The sequence below is a fragment of the Convolutriloba macropyga genome, unplaced genomic scaffold (assembly GCF_964194025.1).
Source record: "Convolutriloba macropyga unplaced genomic scaffold, txConMacr16.3 SCAFFOLD_1065, whole genome shotgun sequence".
In the NCBI taxonomy this organism is placed as follows: domain Eukaryota; kingdom Metazoa; phylum Xenacoelomorpha; order Acoela; family Convolutidae; genus Convolutriloba; species Convolutriloba macropyga.
Window position 1 is genome coordinate 50,066 of NW_027449479.1, and position 15,238 is coordinate 65,303.

A 15,238-nucleotide genomic window follows, 5' to 3' on the forward strand; every position below is an offset into this window, starting at 1 on the left:
ATTAAAACATCAGAAATTGACATCTTAAATGAAATTGAAGTCAACAAAGCTCTGACCGTATTTCTAAAAGTGAAATCTGACAAAAATATAATAAAAAGCATGTTCTCAAATAATCTTCAAAGTGAGTTCTAAAAGAATTCTTTCAGCTGGTTTATTTCAGTTACAAAGCAGGGTTGGTTGCTTTCCTGTATCATCTAAAACTAAATTCAGTTTTTTAAAAACGGGCTTGGCTTCGAATAATTACTAAAAAAATAGTTCGATCATTAGATATCTTCAAAGATAATTATTACAAAATTTACATCAAATTCAAACTTTGAACGAAATATCACGCCATGTTTTTCACAATGACTTCTAGGATCCAATGTCTGAAGTACTCGATGCTTGCGAAGTAACTACCTCCATTGCAATGGTTGTCAGGGCTCCCATTTTCCTCGTTTCTGTCAATTTAACATTTCTTCATGCCCAATTTTCTATATATTGCTTAAAATTTTGTTATCAAAGCAGTTATGAGAGGCAATTTATAACAGTTTTTTTCAAAACTAATAAGAAACGCGATATTGCTAGATATTTTTGTCAGGTGCTTAATTTCAGGTACAGACCATTGTACAGTTGTAGGTCAGGTTATCCCAAGTTCAGGCCTCTATGAAGAGACTTTAAATTGTTAGCAATATTGGGGGCTCAACATCGACTGTAATATACGGTGGATCATCTTGTTGACGCGCATGGACTTTGAATATGTTGAGAATGTTCCGTTTTTGAAATGAGTGACCTGGGAAATGAATTATCTTACAGTTTTAGAGCAAAGCCAAATTGGCCTCAATGAGTGTTAAGATGTAGAAGTTAGCGAGCCACAAAAACCACTAGCTAGCTGTTTAGGCGAAATCAACAGAAAGTATCTCAGCACTTGCTCTGTTGTCGAGATAAAAAAACTGAAAAATATTAGCATTACCGTTTTTCCAAAAATTTAAATTTGACTAATTAATCGGAAGATATTATATTCCTTCGTGAAGAGCGTCTGTTTTGCAGTATTTTTTCCGATTTAAATTACTTTCATAACCAGTTGGTTAAAGTTGACAAGTCGGGTATAATATATACAACTTCATTTTCCAGTACACTAATTTAAATAAAATTTAATAGTTCCGTATTTTAATAAACATAAAATTAATTTTTGATTTAGATAATTTTTCCTTCGAATGGTACAAGTTTAACTTGATGAAATTACAGAATATATTGAGGTCCAATAATGTCCAAAAGTCTGCTCGAAGTTTTTTGCTTCCCTGAAGAAAAACCTGAAAATTTCAGATCAGCTGTCTAAAATTATTCAATAGACCAATTTAATTCCAGCACCAATTCAGTGAATCGTTTGAATCAATCGCTTTCTTTTCAAAGATAATTTTTGTCGATCATAGTTATCTTAGATTGAAATCTTGAAAACGAAATGTCAACAATGACTTTTCGACTTTTTTTATTGTAAATGTCACACATATGGCTATATGTACAAAGCGGTTGACGCTGATTTCAAGATGATATGATATTATGTCTGATCTGATAATTCACATTTAATATGTTTTCCTCAAAGATTTCTATTTTTGTGGTTCAATATGAATCACAAAATGTGTCATAGTAGATGCCGGAAAAGTAAGGATAAAGTATGCTAACGGATACTTTCAAACCGCGTTATTATGTAGATTTTTGCGGCAGAATCATGGCAGTTCAGCTCATTTTCTGCACTATTATCACCGAAATCAAAGATTATTAAAAATTGGGCAATTTGTTAAATAAGAGCCTGTAATAACTGGCAACTCCGTATAGACACTCTGGCTTCATAGTGAAACAATCCAGAATAAATAGAGGACTTCCATCATCCATGTCGCAAATGTTCCCACCTTCGGTTTTCGGTATAGTACAAATATTGTCTTTTCTACAAGTGTTGAGCCCATCTGGACCCACACCTTCGAAAAATGTTTGGAAGAAGGGGGTCTCCTAAAAATTCAAAAGCAACGTAAACTATATTTGAAAACGTGAAAAATGATTTTGAGTTTCAAAACAAACCCAGGTCGAGGTGGCCAGACCGAAGTGACCCCTGATCAGACGAGTTTCGAGCGCACACATGTTCCCGGTGCGCTCGAATTACATGGTCTGGAAAAGGCTTCGAGCGCACTTTTGTCTGGACAATTGTCTGGAACTTGCCTGATCAGAGGCCACTTTGTTCTGGGACGGTCGGATCAGAGGCAGTTTCAAGCTCACACTAGTCTGATCAGAGGCCGATTCGAGCGCACACTAGTTTGACCAGTGACCAATTTGAGCGAATTTTTTTTCAATTTTTTTTTGTTTTGATACTGACTTTTATTGTCTCTGGTAAGAGTCAACCATAAAACAGCATTCTGATCAGAACTTCATCTAAAAATCTGATGGGTTTGATCAGAACCAAGGGGTCCAGCTGATAAAAACTGCCGGTCCCCTCAAGAAAAGATTTTGAATCAAAGTAGATCAAGACGTTTTTATGCAAAGCTGTCTAAGTTCATTTATTCAGTTAAAAGCATTAATAAATAGCATACTCAGTAATTTTTTTGATCAATTTTTTGATCATCATTTATTTTTATTAGCAATACTTTCAGGATTGGTTTTTTATTAGTTGACTATAAGATTGATAAAATGATAGATGAAATGAATATATTATAACGATATTGAGAGATTTGTTCATGTTCAAAATCATTCTCTGATCAGACCATTTCGAACGCACTTTAGTCTAAACAGAGGCAACTTCGAGCGCACTTTTGTCTGATCAGAGGTGATTTCGACCGCACTTTAGTCTGGGACTATATTTCGAGCGCACTCTAGTCTGGACAGTGGCCTGGAACTCATCTGGCCAATGGTCTGGAACTTGTCTGATCAGGGGTCACTTCGGTCTGGAACTCGTCTGATCAGAGGCGGCTTTGAGCGCACTTCGATCGCACAATGATCTTCGACCGCATACTCGTCTGATCAGAGGTCACTTCGGTCTGGGACGGTCTGATCAGAGGTCCCACCTGTCTGGGACGGTCTGATCAGAGGCAATTTCGAGCGCGACCTCAACCTGGGAAGCGAAACAACGCAGTTGCTCTTTCTCTCTCTTTTTATGCTATTCAAAAGCTTTGAAATTCACGTTGTTTTATCAAAATGGCCAACCAAGAGAACCTTACTACAGAAACCAGAAAAAATTGATATAAATTTATGAAAAACTTACAAATACTCTAACAAAACAAAACCTAGTCATACAAAATCTTACGGATCGTCTCGAAAAACTTGAGAATAAACGAATTACTTTAAAAAATAACATCTACCTGTTAGAAATTAACAACAGTAGAATTGTATGAACACAGACCGTTTCTTGTTTTTAATAACATCGACATTACAGCAGAGAGTATTGTACTTGCACCGATTTTATAGATAGTAAACAACAACTAACAGGTTAGTTTGAATCCCAACGAAATCTCGATTGCCCAGCCGCGAAAAAATGGAAACATTGCGCGTGTTATTGTTCAATTTTTGTTTTTGCAACAAAAGGACGTTATTCTGAATCATGCTTCATGGTTAAGGGATCTGAGAAAATCAATGGGGAATCCTGTTTTTATTCATGAACGACTAGAGAAAAAAGGATGTTATCATTGAAAAAACGCCCGAGAACTGGACATTCAGTATAAAATTAAGAAATCCCACTTATGGGCTTTTAATGTCGAAAGATGTCAACCAGTTGATGACATCAGCGGGCTCTCGGATTATCAAAAGGAGACAGAAAAAGAGTCTGCAAACTATACAAAATAATGGTATTCCATTCTTGAATAACAAAAGAACCTATCCCTTTTTGCTTGATATGGAAGCAACAAACAGTGGAAATGATATGCCTATGAAAAATAAACAAAATATGTACGGTGTTTCATCTCAGCTGAACAAAACTTATGCAACAAGAAACTAACATTCTCAGTCTTGCTTGTTAATATCCAGTCTCAAAGAAAACACCTTGAGGAACTTCTGATTTTTTGCAAGCATTTGAGTCCCTACCAACTGTCAATTTTCTTGTTGAAACTCGGACACAGGAGAGTTCTCATGAAGAACACTTCAACTTAAAAGGTTATCAGAAAGTAATTGAAAAACACCGGGTTTGCAATCGGTAGAGGAGTAGCCATGTTTTGCAGGGAAGTTATTCTTCTCTTAGAAAGCTTTGCATCGAACTATAATGAGAACCTAGGTATCAAAATTAGTACGAATTACAAAAATTGTAATCTGAAAACATACTATTTTCACCAACGGTTCAATAAAACTCAGTTCCTGACTGAAATTGACAGCTATCTCGAGACTTTGGTGGTTGTGAACCATGACCTTATCGTATGTGGAGACTTCAATATAGATCAACTATATCTGAATCCTAAAACAAAAAAGAAACTTTATATTTAGATGTTATCTCCAGTAATGGTTTGAACCTATTCGAGTCGGGTATAACTAGAGAAACTTCAACAACAAAGCACCCCTAGATTTATTTCTGACAAACATCGATAAAAATCATTGCATAGTAGAGTCTATCAGTTATGACATTACTGATCATTATCCCGTAGTTTTTCGTCTAACATAAATCTGATAAAAACCAAGATAAAGGCATTTAAACGCTGCAGTATGTCGTTTTCAAAACAATACAGTTTGAAAAATACAGAAAGAAACCGAAAATAAATTAATCATATTTCAGAACAACAATACGGATCAACTTTCAACGCATTTTGTAATTGTTCACATTTTGTAGTTGACAAATACAAGTTTTTTGGTTGAAAACATACAAAACAAAAATAAGAAACATTTGGTCACAAATCGATTAAATTTTTTTTGCGAAAAGAAACAATGCAAGAAGAAAACGGTGGAGGACAAAAACTAACATGGATAAAAATAAATATCTTCAATTTAAAAGCAATTGCACTCAAATCATGAACGACACAAAAAATTTTTTTTCATACAAAACAAAATTCAGAACTGTGGTAGGGACTCAAAGAAAATATACAAAATCATGAACAAAATTATAGGCAGGAACTGCAGAAATGATGTGAATTCCAACATTGTTTTCAAAAATATTGGAACTGATGACCCCAGTACAATAGCCGACTGTTTAAATGAAAACTTTGTAAATGTATTTTTTGGGAGCAATTCTTTTTGTTGTTCTTTTGTTATTACACAGAACTCCCACCATAACAACAGAATTCCTGAAAATTTTGTTGCTTTTATTTGATTTTTTGTTCGAATTTGATTGTGTATTGTACAAGAATGTTAAATTTACAATAGTAGTTCTGTGATGATTTTTAGAAAATAGTCCTAAAAAGAAAAAAGTTCTAAAAAAATTGTTCCGGTCTTAGGACGGGCATTTTTCAAAATAAGTTTTCTCATTGGTTATCGATTAACCTTGATAGGATGAAATATTTTTTGGTAGCATTTTTTTGATATTACACATTTCTGATACAATAACAAACAATTCCAGAGAAATTTTTTGCTTTCGCTTGGTTCACTGTTCCAGTTTGATTGCGTTGTGTATATAATGTTGTAATTTGCTACAATAGATTTGCTATGTATCACACTGATGTTCTGTTCAGTTTAATCGAACTGAATTTAAGTATTGTTATGGTCAATTCTTAAGCAATTAGTCCTTCTTTGAGGCATCAGAGTTGCCTTTAGAGTTTTATGGTCCGAAACAGTCCAAAAAATGTATGCACTATTTTGCAAATTGTTGCATTTTTTTATCTTTGAATTATAGATTAATCTAAACGTTCGTAAACAGTTTATAAAATAATGAGTTGGCGGGCAAACTCTTTATAATTAATGCTCTAAAAATGAAAATGGGAAATAATGCAAGAGGTTGCCAAAAATTAATAAATTTTTTTAAATAAAAAAAATAATGTGTCTTTTATGCAAAACTCCATAAACATGTTTATAAAGTTTTTTTAAAAAATGTTCTAAATTTTCGACTAGGTTATCTGTAACCGATATGTGGTTTCCGAGAGATGCAAGATATAGAGATATAAAGTCTCGCAACTTAAACTTAAGACACATTTATGACGCGCTTAAAAGACAGCTTAGATAAGCAAACAATACAATAGACGCTCTGCTGATAACTATCTGCCTTCTCAGTAAAAAATGTGAAATTTTATTTACAAGTCCGAGCGATGTATACGTTCAGAAACCTTGTATATTTTGCATCGCAAAATTTAAGATTAAACGGATCTCTTGTGGTTGTGCCCCAGTACGTATTCAGAACCCAGTTAAGGAGCAGGGGCCATTTGAGAGTAGACCATTAAGTAAAAATATTGAACGTGCTGCAGGGATGTGTGAATAATATACAACAACAAAAAGAGCAAAAAAATCTACTTTGCATTTCACTTCACAATCAAACAATTCGTACATCATTTCATATGAGATCATCAAAGAAAGGGCGTTGTTTCGAAAAATGTTCACAAAATGAGAGGTTTTGGTTGTTATTATGTTGGTCACGTCTGCATGTTTGAAATTGTTGTCTAGCTGGGGTCTGTCTAAAACGTGATAAAAAGGAGCAACAACTTAAAATCAGCTCTTAGAAGTTCCTATCTCAGATTAATGTTGTGTGGATGCGCCTGAACATATCTAAATATCTACTGAACGAATCTACCAAAAGTTCATTTGGTATCGTTGTCTATCTCTGGCAAAATACGAGGTAAAAAAACAGGACAAGTTTTAACGACGAAAAAATGTCTGAAATTGACATATTAGGAGGAGAGGAGACACCACCCAATTTTAAGAAGTACAGCTCGGCGAATGCTTCGAACTGAAAATTATATTAAATTTTTTTCATCTCAAAATGATTCGGGTCGGTTTTTCGGAGGGGGTCATCTTTGAAACGTGTTGTTAAATTATGTTGTATAATATCTTGATTATGATTATGCATATATTGATTTCGGTTTATTGCAACTGTTTTGTATGATTGACTTATGAGTTAACCTTCCTTTGTCGAAAAATAGACTTCCGTTATTTTTTGACAAAAGTAAGTCATGTCAATGACATCTTTGGCTGCATTTGCCAACTGTCACTGTTATACATGATATCAAAGTAAAGTCAACTAGATAAGATTGTAAAAAATTGCAAATATAATTGGAAGAAGAAGGTTCGTAAGAAATAACAGGTTGGCTGATGAAACAGGACAAATGTTAATGGAGCAAAAATGCCCAATATTTAAGTTGGCGCTCAAAACTGTTCCAAAAGTGGACAGCAAGTTCTTGAGCCGAGACTTGAATGAAGTTTTTTTTGCGTTTCAAAACACCAAGAGGGTAGTTGACTGACGCTATTCTTAGTAGGAAATAGGAGGGCGCCAAAAAATGATTTCCAAAAGATTGTTTTCGATGGGGTTATCTTTCCAACATGTGATTTTTAATTGTTGTTTGATATTTTGATTTTGATAAAAATTATATTGGTTTTCATTGACTGCAATTGTTTTTTGTTTAGTTGTTTGTTATGCTTCTCATGTCGAAAAAGACAGTTCCGTTCGTTTTCGAAAAAAGAAGTCAAGTCAGTAAGAATTGTTTTTCTTACCTTCAAGGTCTTCGGCAGTGATACGTTGTTCCTGTTATCAGAAGTAGAGCCGAGACCACAGCAAGAAAAAGTTGTACGGAGGGAATGTTTTTTCAAGGTCCTCTCAAAACACATTGGCAGTGCTATCCAGTGACCCAGTTCAATTGCTTCAGACGTTTTCAACAAGGCTAGGTCATTGATTGGTTCTTCATCCATTTGAAAGCTGCAATTAGATTAAATGAAGCTAAACTGAGTGTTCAACGTCGGATGACCTCCGCACCACGACCTCCATAGCCGAGATGTCGGTCGACCACATGAAAAGACCAAAGAAATCGAGGTGAGGGAGAGGGGGGGGGGTTAATTTCCCTAACTTAATTACATAACCGAGCACACTACTAAAAAAAGTCAACCCAACATTTTTCCATAGCTCGACTCCGAAGCCGATTAAATTGCTAGAAAAACAAAATCCAATACTACTAATTCTAAAAGAAGAATACTGAAAACATATGAGAAATCTAATGTTTGAGTTTAATTTGATTTGAAAATGGTTGACGATGACAATTTTTGGGTCAACCCATGTTCGACCCTTAGTCGACCCCAATAATTAAGGCCAACCCAATGTCCTTTCATATCCAAAATCGCTCGCTCGATAACGGACTTTTTTATACCCAATATCTGTCGAGCACGTCTCGACAATAAGTTTACCCCTCGACTAGAGCTAAGAGGGTCTGACCAAAGTGGTCGTTGATCACTGATCTCAAACCCGGGTTTTTCAGAACTGAAAGATTTTTCAGAACTAATAACCGAATCTTGGGTTAAAAGTGGAAGTGGAGCTCCGGAAAAATTTTCTTGCTTTTCGGAACTTTCTTAATTCAATTAAAATGCTTTTGCTGTTTTGCTAATACGCTATGTTGTGTGCCCCTTTTTATGAAAAACTTGGTTTAGTTTTGAGGTTATTGTAGAAATGGCCTGAAAAAGCAGGTGAAAAAATCCACCCAGAATACAAGTCGGTGTTCACAAATGACACGATGTTCAGGATGAAAATTTAACAACTCTTGATAGGAATCTTATGTAAACTTGACAAATCTTCCTTAAGATCTTTAAGATTCTTTCTTGTTTATCTTATCAAGATCTTTTTTCTTGAAAAGATCTTGCATGTCCGTACATATCTTGACGTTTTCTTATCAAGAATCTCACTAAGATCTTTCCAAGATTTGTTTATTTTTAATGAGTATCTTATCAAGAAGGTTCAAGTTTGGTTTCACTTTGTGAGCACATTTATCTCACAGAAACATTCAATCTTAGATTTATAGTTGAAAAAACTAACGGTGACCTCGAAAAAATCCACCGTAGAAATCTAATTTCGTTTTTTTTTTCTCCGTTGAGGTTTATGGATACTTCAAGAGTTGTTTTAATGTTAAAAGTTTGCAATCTTGATTCGCATTATTGCAGTCTGACTCTAATTTGAACCTCAAGAATCACAATGGGAGTTTTGAATTTCAATAAATTTATGAGAGAGCGATGCTTTTTTTTCTACCTCAAAAAATTTTCTTTGAAAAAAAACTTTTGAACAAAAAATTGACTGGAATACAAATTCTTCGACAAAAAAGTGAACCAAAACACTAAGCAGAATTCTTAATAAAAGCAATAGAGCAGAATCGGGTGGTGCAAAGTTTTAATATCGTTTTGAGAGTATCATAAAGCTTCATTCTTCTTACCCGCAGCTCAATGTTCAACGTTATATGCTGCCAAGGTGTTAGGAGTCCTTCTCTTGAAAAAGTAGAATGAGATAAAAAAAAGTTTAATTTGTTTTGAAATTTTTATAAAGAGCTGTACTTTTTTGTATTTGAATTATATCTATCTGCTCGTTCTTTGACATTGTTCACATTCATTATAATTTATCTGTTTTCGGTTCTCAGTTTCAGGAAATGGAACGAATAATAGAGTTCGTTCAAGGAGATCAAGTTTTTCCACACCAGATTTATGCTATCTTAAAAAGGGAGTTCGTAACTGGAAAAAGCTATCTTTAGTTTTATTTCATTTGAAAAATTTAGCCGCGATACAAAAAATTGCAATCCAGAGTGAAAAACACCAGAAAATGATCAGTTGTTTTACTGCTTCATGTTTTTCAAATCAATTTAAAAAAATCATATGTTCTGATGGGCTGCTTCAAGTTTATTGTTAAACAGTTTTAGATCTTGGATTAAAACAATGTAAGATCTCGGATTACAAAAAAAGGTATCCTTTTCTAGGCAGGACAAACAATATGTATCAACGTTAGTTTTAATTCTTTTGAAAAATTTTGCCGCGATACAAAAGATTGCAATCCAGAGTGAAAAAACACCAGAAAATGATCACTTGTTTTACTGCTACCTGTTTTTCAAATCAATTTAAAACAACCATATGTTCTGATGGGCTGCTTCAAATTTATTGTTAAACAGTTTAAGATCTTGGATTAAAACAATGTAAGATCTCGCATTACAAAAAAGGTATCCTTTTCTAGGCAGGACAAACAATATGTATCGACGTTAGTTTTATTTCTTTTGAAAAATTCTGCCGCGATACAAAAGACTGCAATCCAGAGTTAAAAAAACACCAGAAAATGATCAGTTGTTTTACTGCTTCATGTTTTTCAAAACAATTTAAAACAATCATATGTTCCGATGGAGTGCTTCAAATTTATTGTTAAACAGTTTAAGATCCTGGATTAAAACAATGTAAGATCTCGGATTACAAAAAAGGTATCAATTAAGATGTATCGACGTTAGTATTCAATACAGACCACCAACTCGGGCACAATTGACCGATTTGTGCAATAGGGTCTAACACACAATCTTGGTACATTTATTCTGGTGAAAAAACTTATGTTCGCTAAATTGGCTTGAATTGAAATATTTTGAAGAGATTAAGTCAATCTTGTCCATAAAAGTGTTTTGTTGAATACACTGACGGATTACTGTAAATGTTCCTCAAAAGCAAACGTAATTAGATTTGAAAATTTGAGAGATTAGAGTTCGCAATTTTCAGTAATTGAAGTCCCCAATTTGCGTAATTAGTATCCTCACTTTGTATAATTAGATTCCACAATTTGCGGGATCAGATTCTTCAAACTCAAAAAGCGTTTGATGTATGTTTCAGTATGACGGTCTGTTTCACAAAGAGTCCCACTTTTTTATTTAGTCGTAAATTCTTTGTCCTTGGTCATTATTTAATGCAGGTGAGTCAACAGATACTTAGGCATATGGTAGCGCAAATCAATTCTGTTGACCCCTCCTTTCATCCACCCAGATTAGTGGGCACATAACTTTTATCCTTGTCTCCCCCGGACCACGTGCTATTTTTTACACAGTTTGCTATATAACTACAGTTTGTAATTGCGCAAAAAATCAACACAAAACAGAGTGTTTTTTCCTTTACAAAAATGTTTTCTGCTTGTGCAATGCCATAATTTCAGCAATTTCCGCCTTTCTTTCTAATAAAAGAGAAGAAATCAGTTGGAGAAATTCTCACCATTAAAAAATGATTTTGATTTTTGGTGAAGATTATTTTCTCAGTTTTTGCTTGGAGTTGAATCCAGCTAGAAAATTTTTGTCCTTAGAAACTAATATCAGAAAACTCACCCTTTTTGTATTACAAGGACAGTTAATTAATAAATTTACAATCATCAAAAACGAGTTTGCGTTTCGGGGAACAGTTTTTTCTCAGTTTTTACCCAGAGTTTTAGACATTAGCTGAAATGATAACAATTAACACTAGTGAGAAAATCAAAATATCAATTTTTGTTTTTCTTGATTTTCACTATTGCCCCCGCCCCCAAAAAAACTAGCTTCAATTTTCGGAGATTTTTTTGGAGAGTTGTTAACAAAAATTGATTGTTTCCAAGAACATTGGGCAACATCGGATGAAAATGGGAAGACAACATTAAGAAAAAAAACAAATTCACCACAAAGGAATTGATTTGTTTACGCCAAAAAGTTCGCGATTCCAATTTGATTTCGGAGCTGTTTTAGGTCATCTTTCAACTCCACGAGCTCATTCCAGTTTTCTTGTCAAATTTTGACATTTCACCTAATGTGCCAATTAAAGGCGTTTAAGTTTTCATTCCTTACATCAAAATTTGCCCCAAATCCAAAACGCGCAATTTTTGGTTATATCGCATTTAAGATTTTGAACTTATGTTTTTGAAATCAAAATTATTTGCCCTTGACTACATAAATTAACCTCAACTGTGGGAGAGGGGATATTTGTGTTTTTAATCATCGATTAAATTAAATTTATTCCTACACATTTTTGCTTTGAACGTAGCACTTTGGAATAAGAGAATTTTGAACCATTTTTCATGATCTGCTAAATCCACTAACAATAAATTCTCTCTACGCCAATTTATAATGTTGTCTTGTCCACGAAACTGCTATAAAAAGCTCTATGTGTACAACACTGAGGTATTATTGTAGGTGTTGCTAAAGTTTCTTCTGTAAGTAAAAACAACTGCAGTAAAAAAGTGTGAATTTGAACTAATATATGGGGTGTGTTTTGACCAGTAATGGAAAAAAGTATTGCGTCTTATTAGGTACCGGTTCAACAGTTTCACTTCGAAGACATTAAGCACGCTTTTTTAATTCTGTGCATATTTGTTATCAGCAGAAATTAGAAGTTCAATCAAACACATTTGCTAGATTTCAGACAGATAAAGGGATTAAAAAATTGGATATCGCAGTCAGATTTTTTTCCTGTCTATTCAAAATCAACTAAACCTGTTAAAAACAAAATTACAGCAAACTTTTTCGTTTTTTTTTCAACAGTGCCCGTTACATTCAGATTATTCATGCATGAATGCAGAGATTTTTCGTATCACAGCCGCAAAACTGTATGTTAACCTAGTAATAACAGTTACACCATCAATAAAAACTTACCTTACCTTCCTTTTAATTGTAGTTCCAAAAAAAAAACAAAAACTTGAACAAATAATAAAAAAAATGAAAGTTTGCTAAAATCCTGCTGTTTTTCAGTAATTTTTAATTGATTGTTTGTCTGGAGGTCGCCTTTCACACTTTGATAAAGCGACTCTGCTATTAAAACAGTCTCTTATGATAACTTCATTACAGCCAACACAAATTGAACTATGGTTAAACTCTTGTCAAATGTTGTACAATGTAAATTCTTTTGGTTTAGTCAAATATACTATAAATTTTACCTCTTATGAATTTAGACCATTAATTTATTCGAGTACGGTAATCCTTCAGTCGCATTGGTTTTCTCCTGCAAGCAAAAAAGCTAGTGCTCGCAGTGCTTTTTTCGTCATGGAAAGCTAATGGAAGTTTGGTTTTTCATTGAAAAAGATAATATATTTTTCTAAAAAGATTGGCTACAAATTTCCCTTTGACACACAAACTTCCCTTTAACTGACTTTCTCAATCATTTAGACCAGATTACTTTAAATGAAAGAAATAAACGAAGATAGCGTATAGTTTATAAAACGCAACAATAAAGTCTGTTTGCATTCAGCTGATATTTCCATAAGGAATTCTTTCGCCGCATTTTCAGCAATTTTTTGTTCTTTTTGCAACCACACGAGTTCCGTTGTGGAGTCCGAGAAATTAACCGTCCCTGAGCTCTGTGCTTGTGTCAATAGTAACGACAGCGTTCAAAAAAGGCTTGTATATTTGACAGAAGGGCATTGGGCGTTCTTAGCATATCGTATTTAAGACGCGAGATAGAGGGGCATCACATGTTCGGTACGGGTTGGGGTGTCAAAATTGGGGCTGAAATTTTGGCGACAACGCCATATTTGAAATTGCGCAACGTTTTTAATGTCAAATACAATAAATGTTACCAATTTCTGTCCATTTCAATTCCGTAAAATTTTCGCCATTCGGTTGATTTCCTGCATTGGGTTGCATAAAAACATCTGAAATCTGTTTTTTTGTTTCAGCACTATTAACTTTGGTAACCCCTAAAATTGGGATATTTCATTTTTTTGCTTGTTTCAGCTCTTTTTTGCTTAGTTCGTGCCATTTTCAATCTTACATGTGTTAATTTTGCGAGATCCTGCTGCAATGTTTGACCTGGTTCCAGATTTCGCCGAAAACAAAAATAATGCATTAATTGTAATCACTAGCGGTAGAAAACAATTTTTTACTTCAAAAAATTGCTCTTAGCGATGATTGTAGTAAATGCAGTGAAGAATTCTACTCCTTAAGATTTTCTCTTTTAGCCGTAAAATTTATAGTTTCACAGCATTCATTGGAATTCTATCCAAGAAAAATTCCATAATTGTGTTAGGACCTCTGACTACCTGGATGTCAGCCTCTTTTCTTGCACTGCTTCACCAGCCACTTACCTCTAAGAAATTTCTTCTCATTGTGAAACAGATTCACTCCTCTTTCAGCAGTGAAAGTTGTATTTTGACCGGTTTAACTGCTTTCAATCTCACCATGTAAATCACTATGTAAAATTATGCATCTGGGTGTGCAAACAATATGAAATAAGGGAGAGGAGGGACACTAACGGAAAAAGTCCAATTCTTTTAATTTCAGCGTTCTTATTTATTAATTTGGTCGCTCCACCGCAACTAGTTCTGTGTCTGCAGCTAAAAAAAGAAAGAAGGAAAAAACGACTAAGGAATTACTGGATCAATAATCTGAGTAAATAATTACCTCGACTGATTTTTTAGGTTGTTTTTTAACCAATACATAAGAACCACATAGTTTCAGTGTGTGATTCAAACTGTAGCAGTCTCTTATTTTTTCTCGATTCAGAGTTTGTTTCGTAAATTGATCCAAACATTTTTATAATATGATCAAAGAGTGTCATGAAGAGACCGTGGATTGCAACATGGTAAAAATTTTTAAAATTTTTTCATGAACCTGATAGTCTTTCTTTTTAAAGTGAACTCTTGGTAGAGACATTTTATAATTGTTTTAAACATTTAACATTGTTTTAGAAGTTCTGTAATGCTTAAACATTTAAAATTGTTATAGAAGGGCTGTAATACTCAATGCACTGTCTATGTTGACCTCTGTGGTCTTTATACAGTCGAGGCTATCGTTAATGCCAATTCAAAGTCTTTTTTTAAACCAATTCAGTCGATCACGGTGTTTTCATGAACAATGTTGTTCGGGGCGTTTTTTCATGAGGGCAGATCTCGACAATGGGAAAAGAAAGACAACAGAGTTTCTAGTGAGAAGTTTCTGAGAATCATTCTGATTCAATCACTACTTTAAACATAGCGCATGGATATTTTTAAAAATTTCTTTTCATCGGCATCTAATCTTGGCGCCCAATTTTATGTTTATTTAGAGTTCCGGGAATTTTTTATCAATTTTGACGGCTTGACACGCGGATGTGAAAAAATCGATAAAACTTGATAGTTAAAATTACCCCGGAGCAATAAAGTAATCGTGTATTTTGTGGTTGGTCTTGTTGTTGTTTATGTAGTGATAGTCCCCCACCTCCAGGGACAGACTGTCGGCTGAAACAAAATTTTAATGAAATAACCCAGTTATCATATCCATTGATAGTTTCAAAATTTGCGGGCAGATATTTTTGGAGAAACAGGGAACCCAATGGATAAAATAGAGGCATTAGTCTAAGCTTAAAAACTGACGTCGAAAAACATCTCGTTATTTTTGCAGTCTCTACATTGACGAGAAACAAAACCTGTAGCAGAGTTTGCCAGAACGCT

The 15,238-nt window shown here is 34.1% G+C and overlaps 1 protein-coding gene across 1 annotated transcript; it reads right to left on the minus strand.

Annotated features, from left to right (window-relative positions):
* Window positions 1-1,755: 1,755 nt before the first annotated feature.
* LOC142355063 (uncharacterized) lies at window positions 1,756-15,018 on the minus strand. Its single transcript, XM_075407344.1, has 3 exons — window positions 14,935-15,018; window positions 7,576-7,777; window positions 1,756-1,983 (listed from the first exon to the last, which is right to left on the minus strand). Exons 2-3 carry the CDS (start codon window positions 7,768-7,770, stop codon window positions 1,756-1,758), a joined length of 423 nt encoding a protein of 140 aa, XP_075263459.1. The 5' UTR covers window positions 7,771-7,777; window positions 14,935-15,018.
* Window positions 15,019-15,238: the final 220 nt, after the last annotated feature.

What these genes read in the sequence shown, in the direction of transcription:
- LOC142355063 (XM_075407344.1), bottom strand. Translation starts at nt 7,770, where the DNA reads ATGGATGAAGAACCAATCAATGACCTAGCCTTGTTGAAAACGTCTGAA. An exon ending in CACTGCCGAAGACCTTGAAG is followed by an intron (nt 1,984 to 7,575) that starts GTAAGAAAAACA and finishes TTGAATTTTTAG; the next exon opens with GAGACCCCCTTCTTCCAAAC.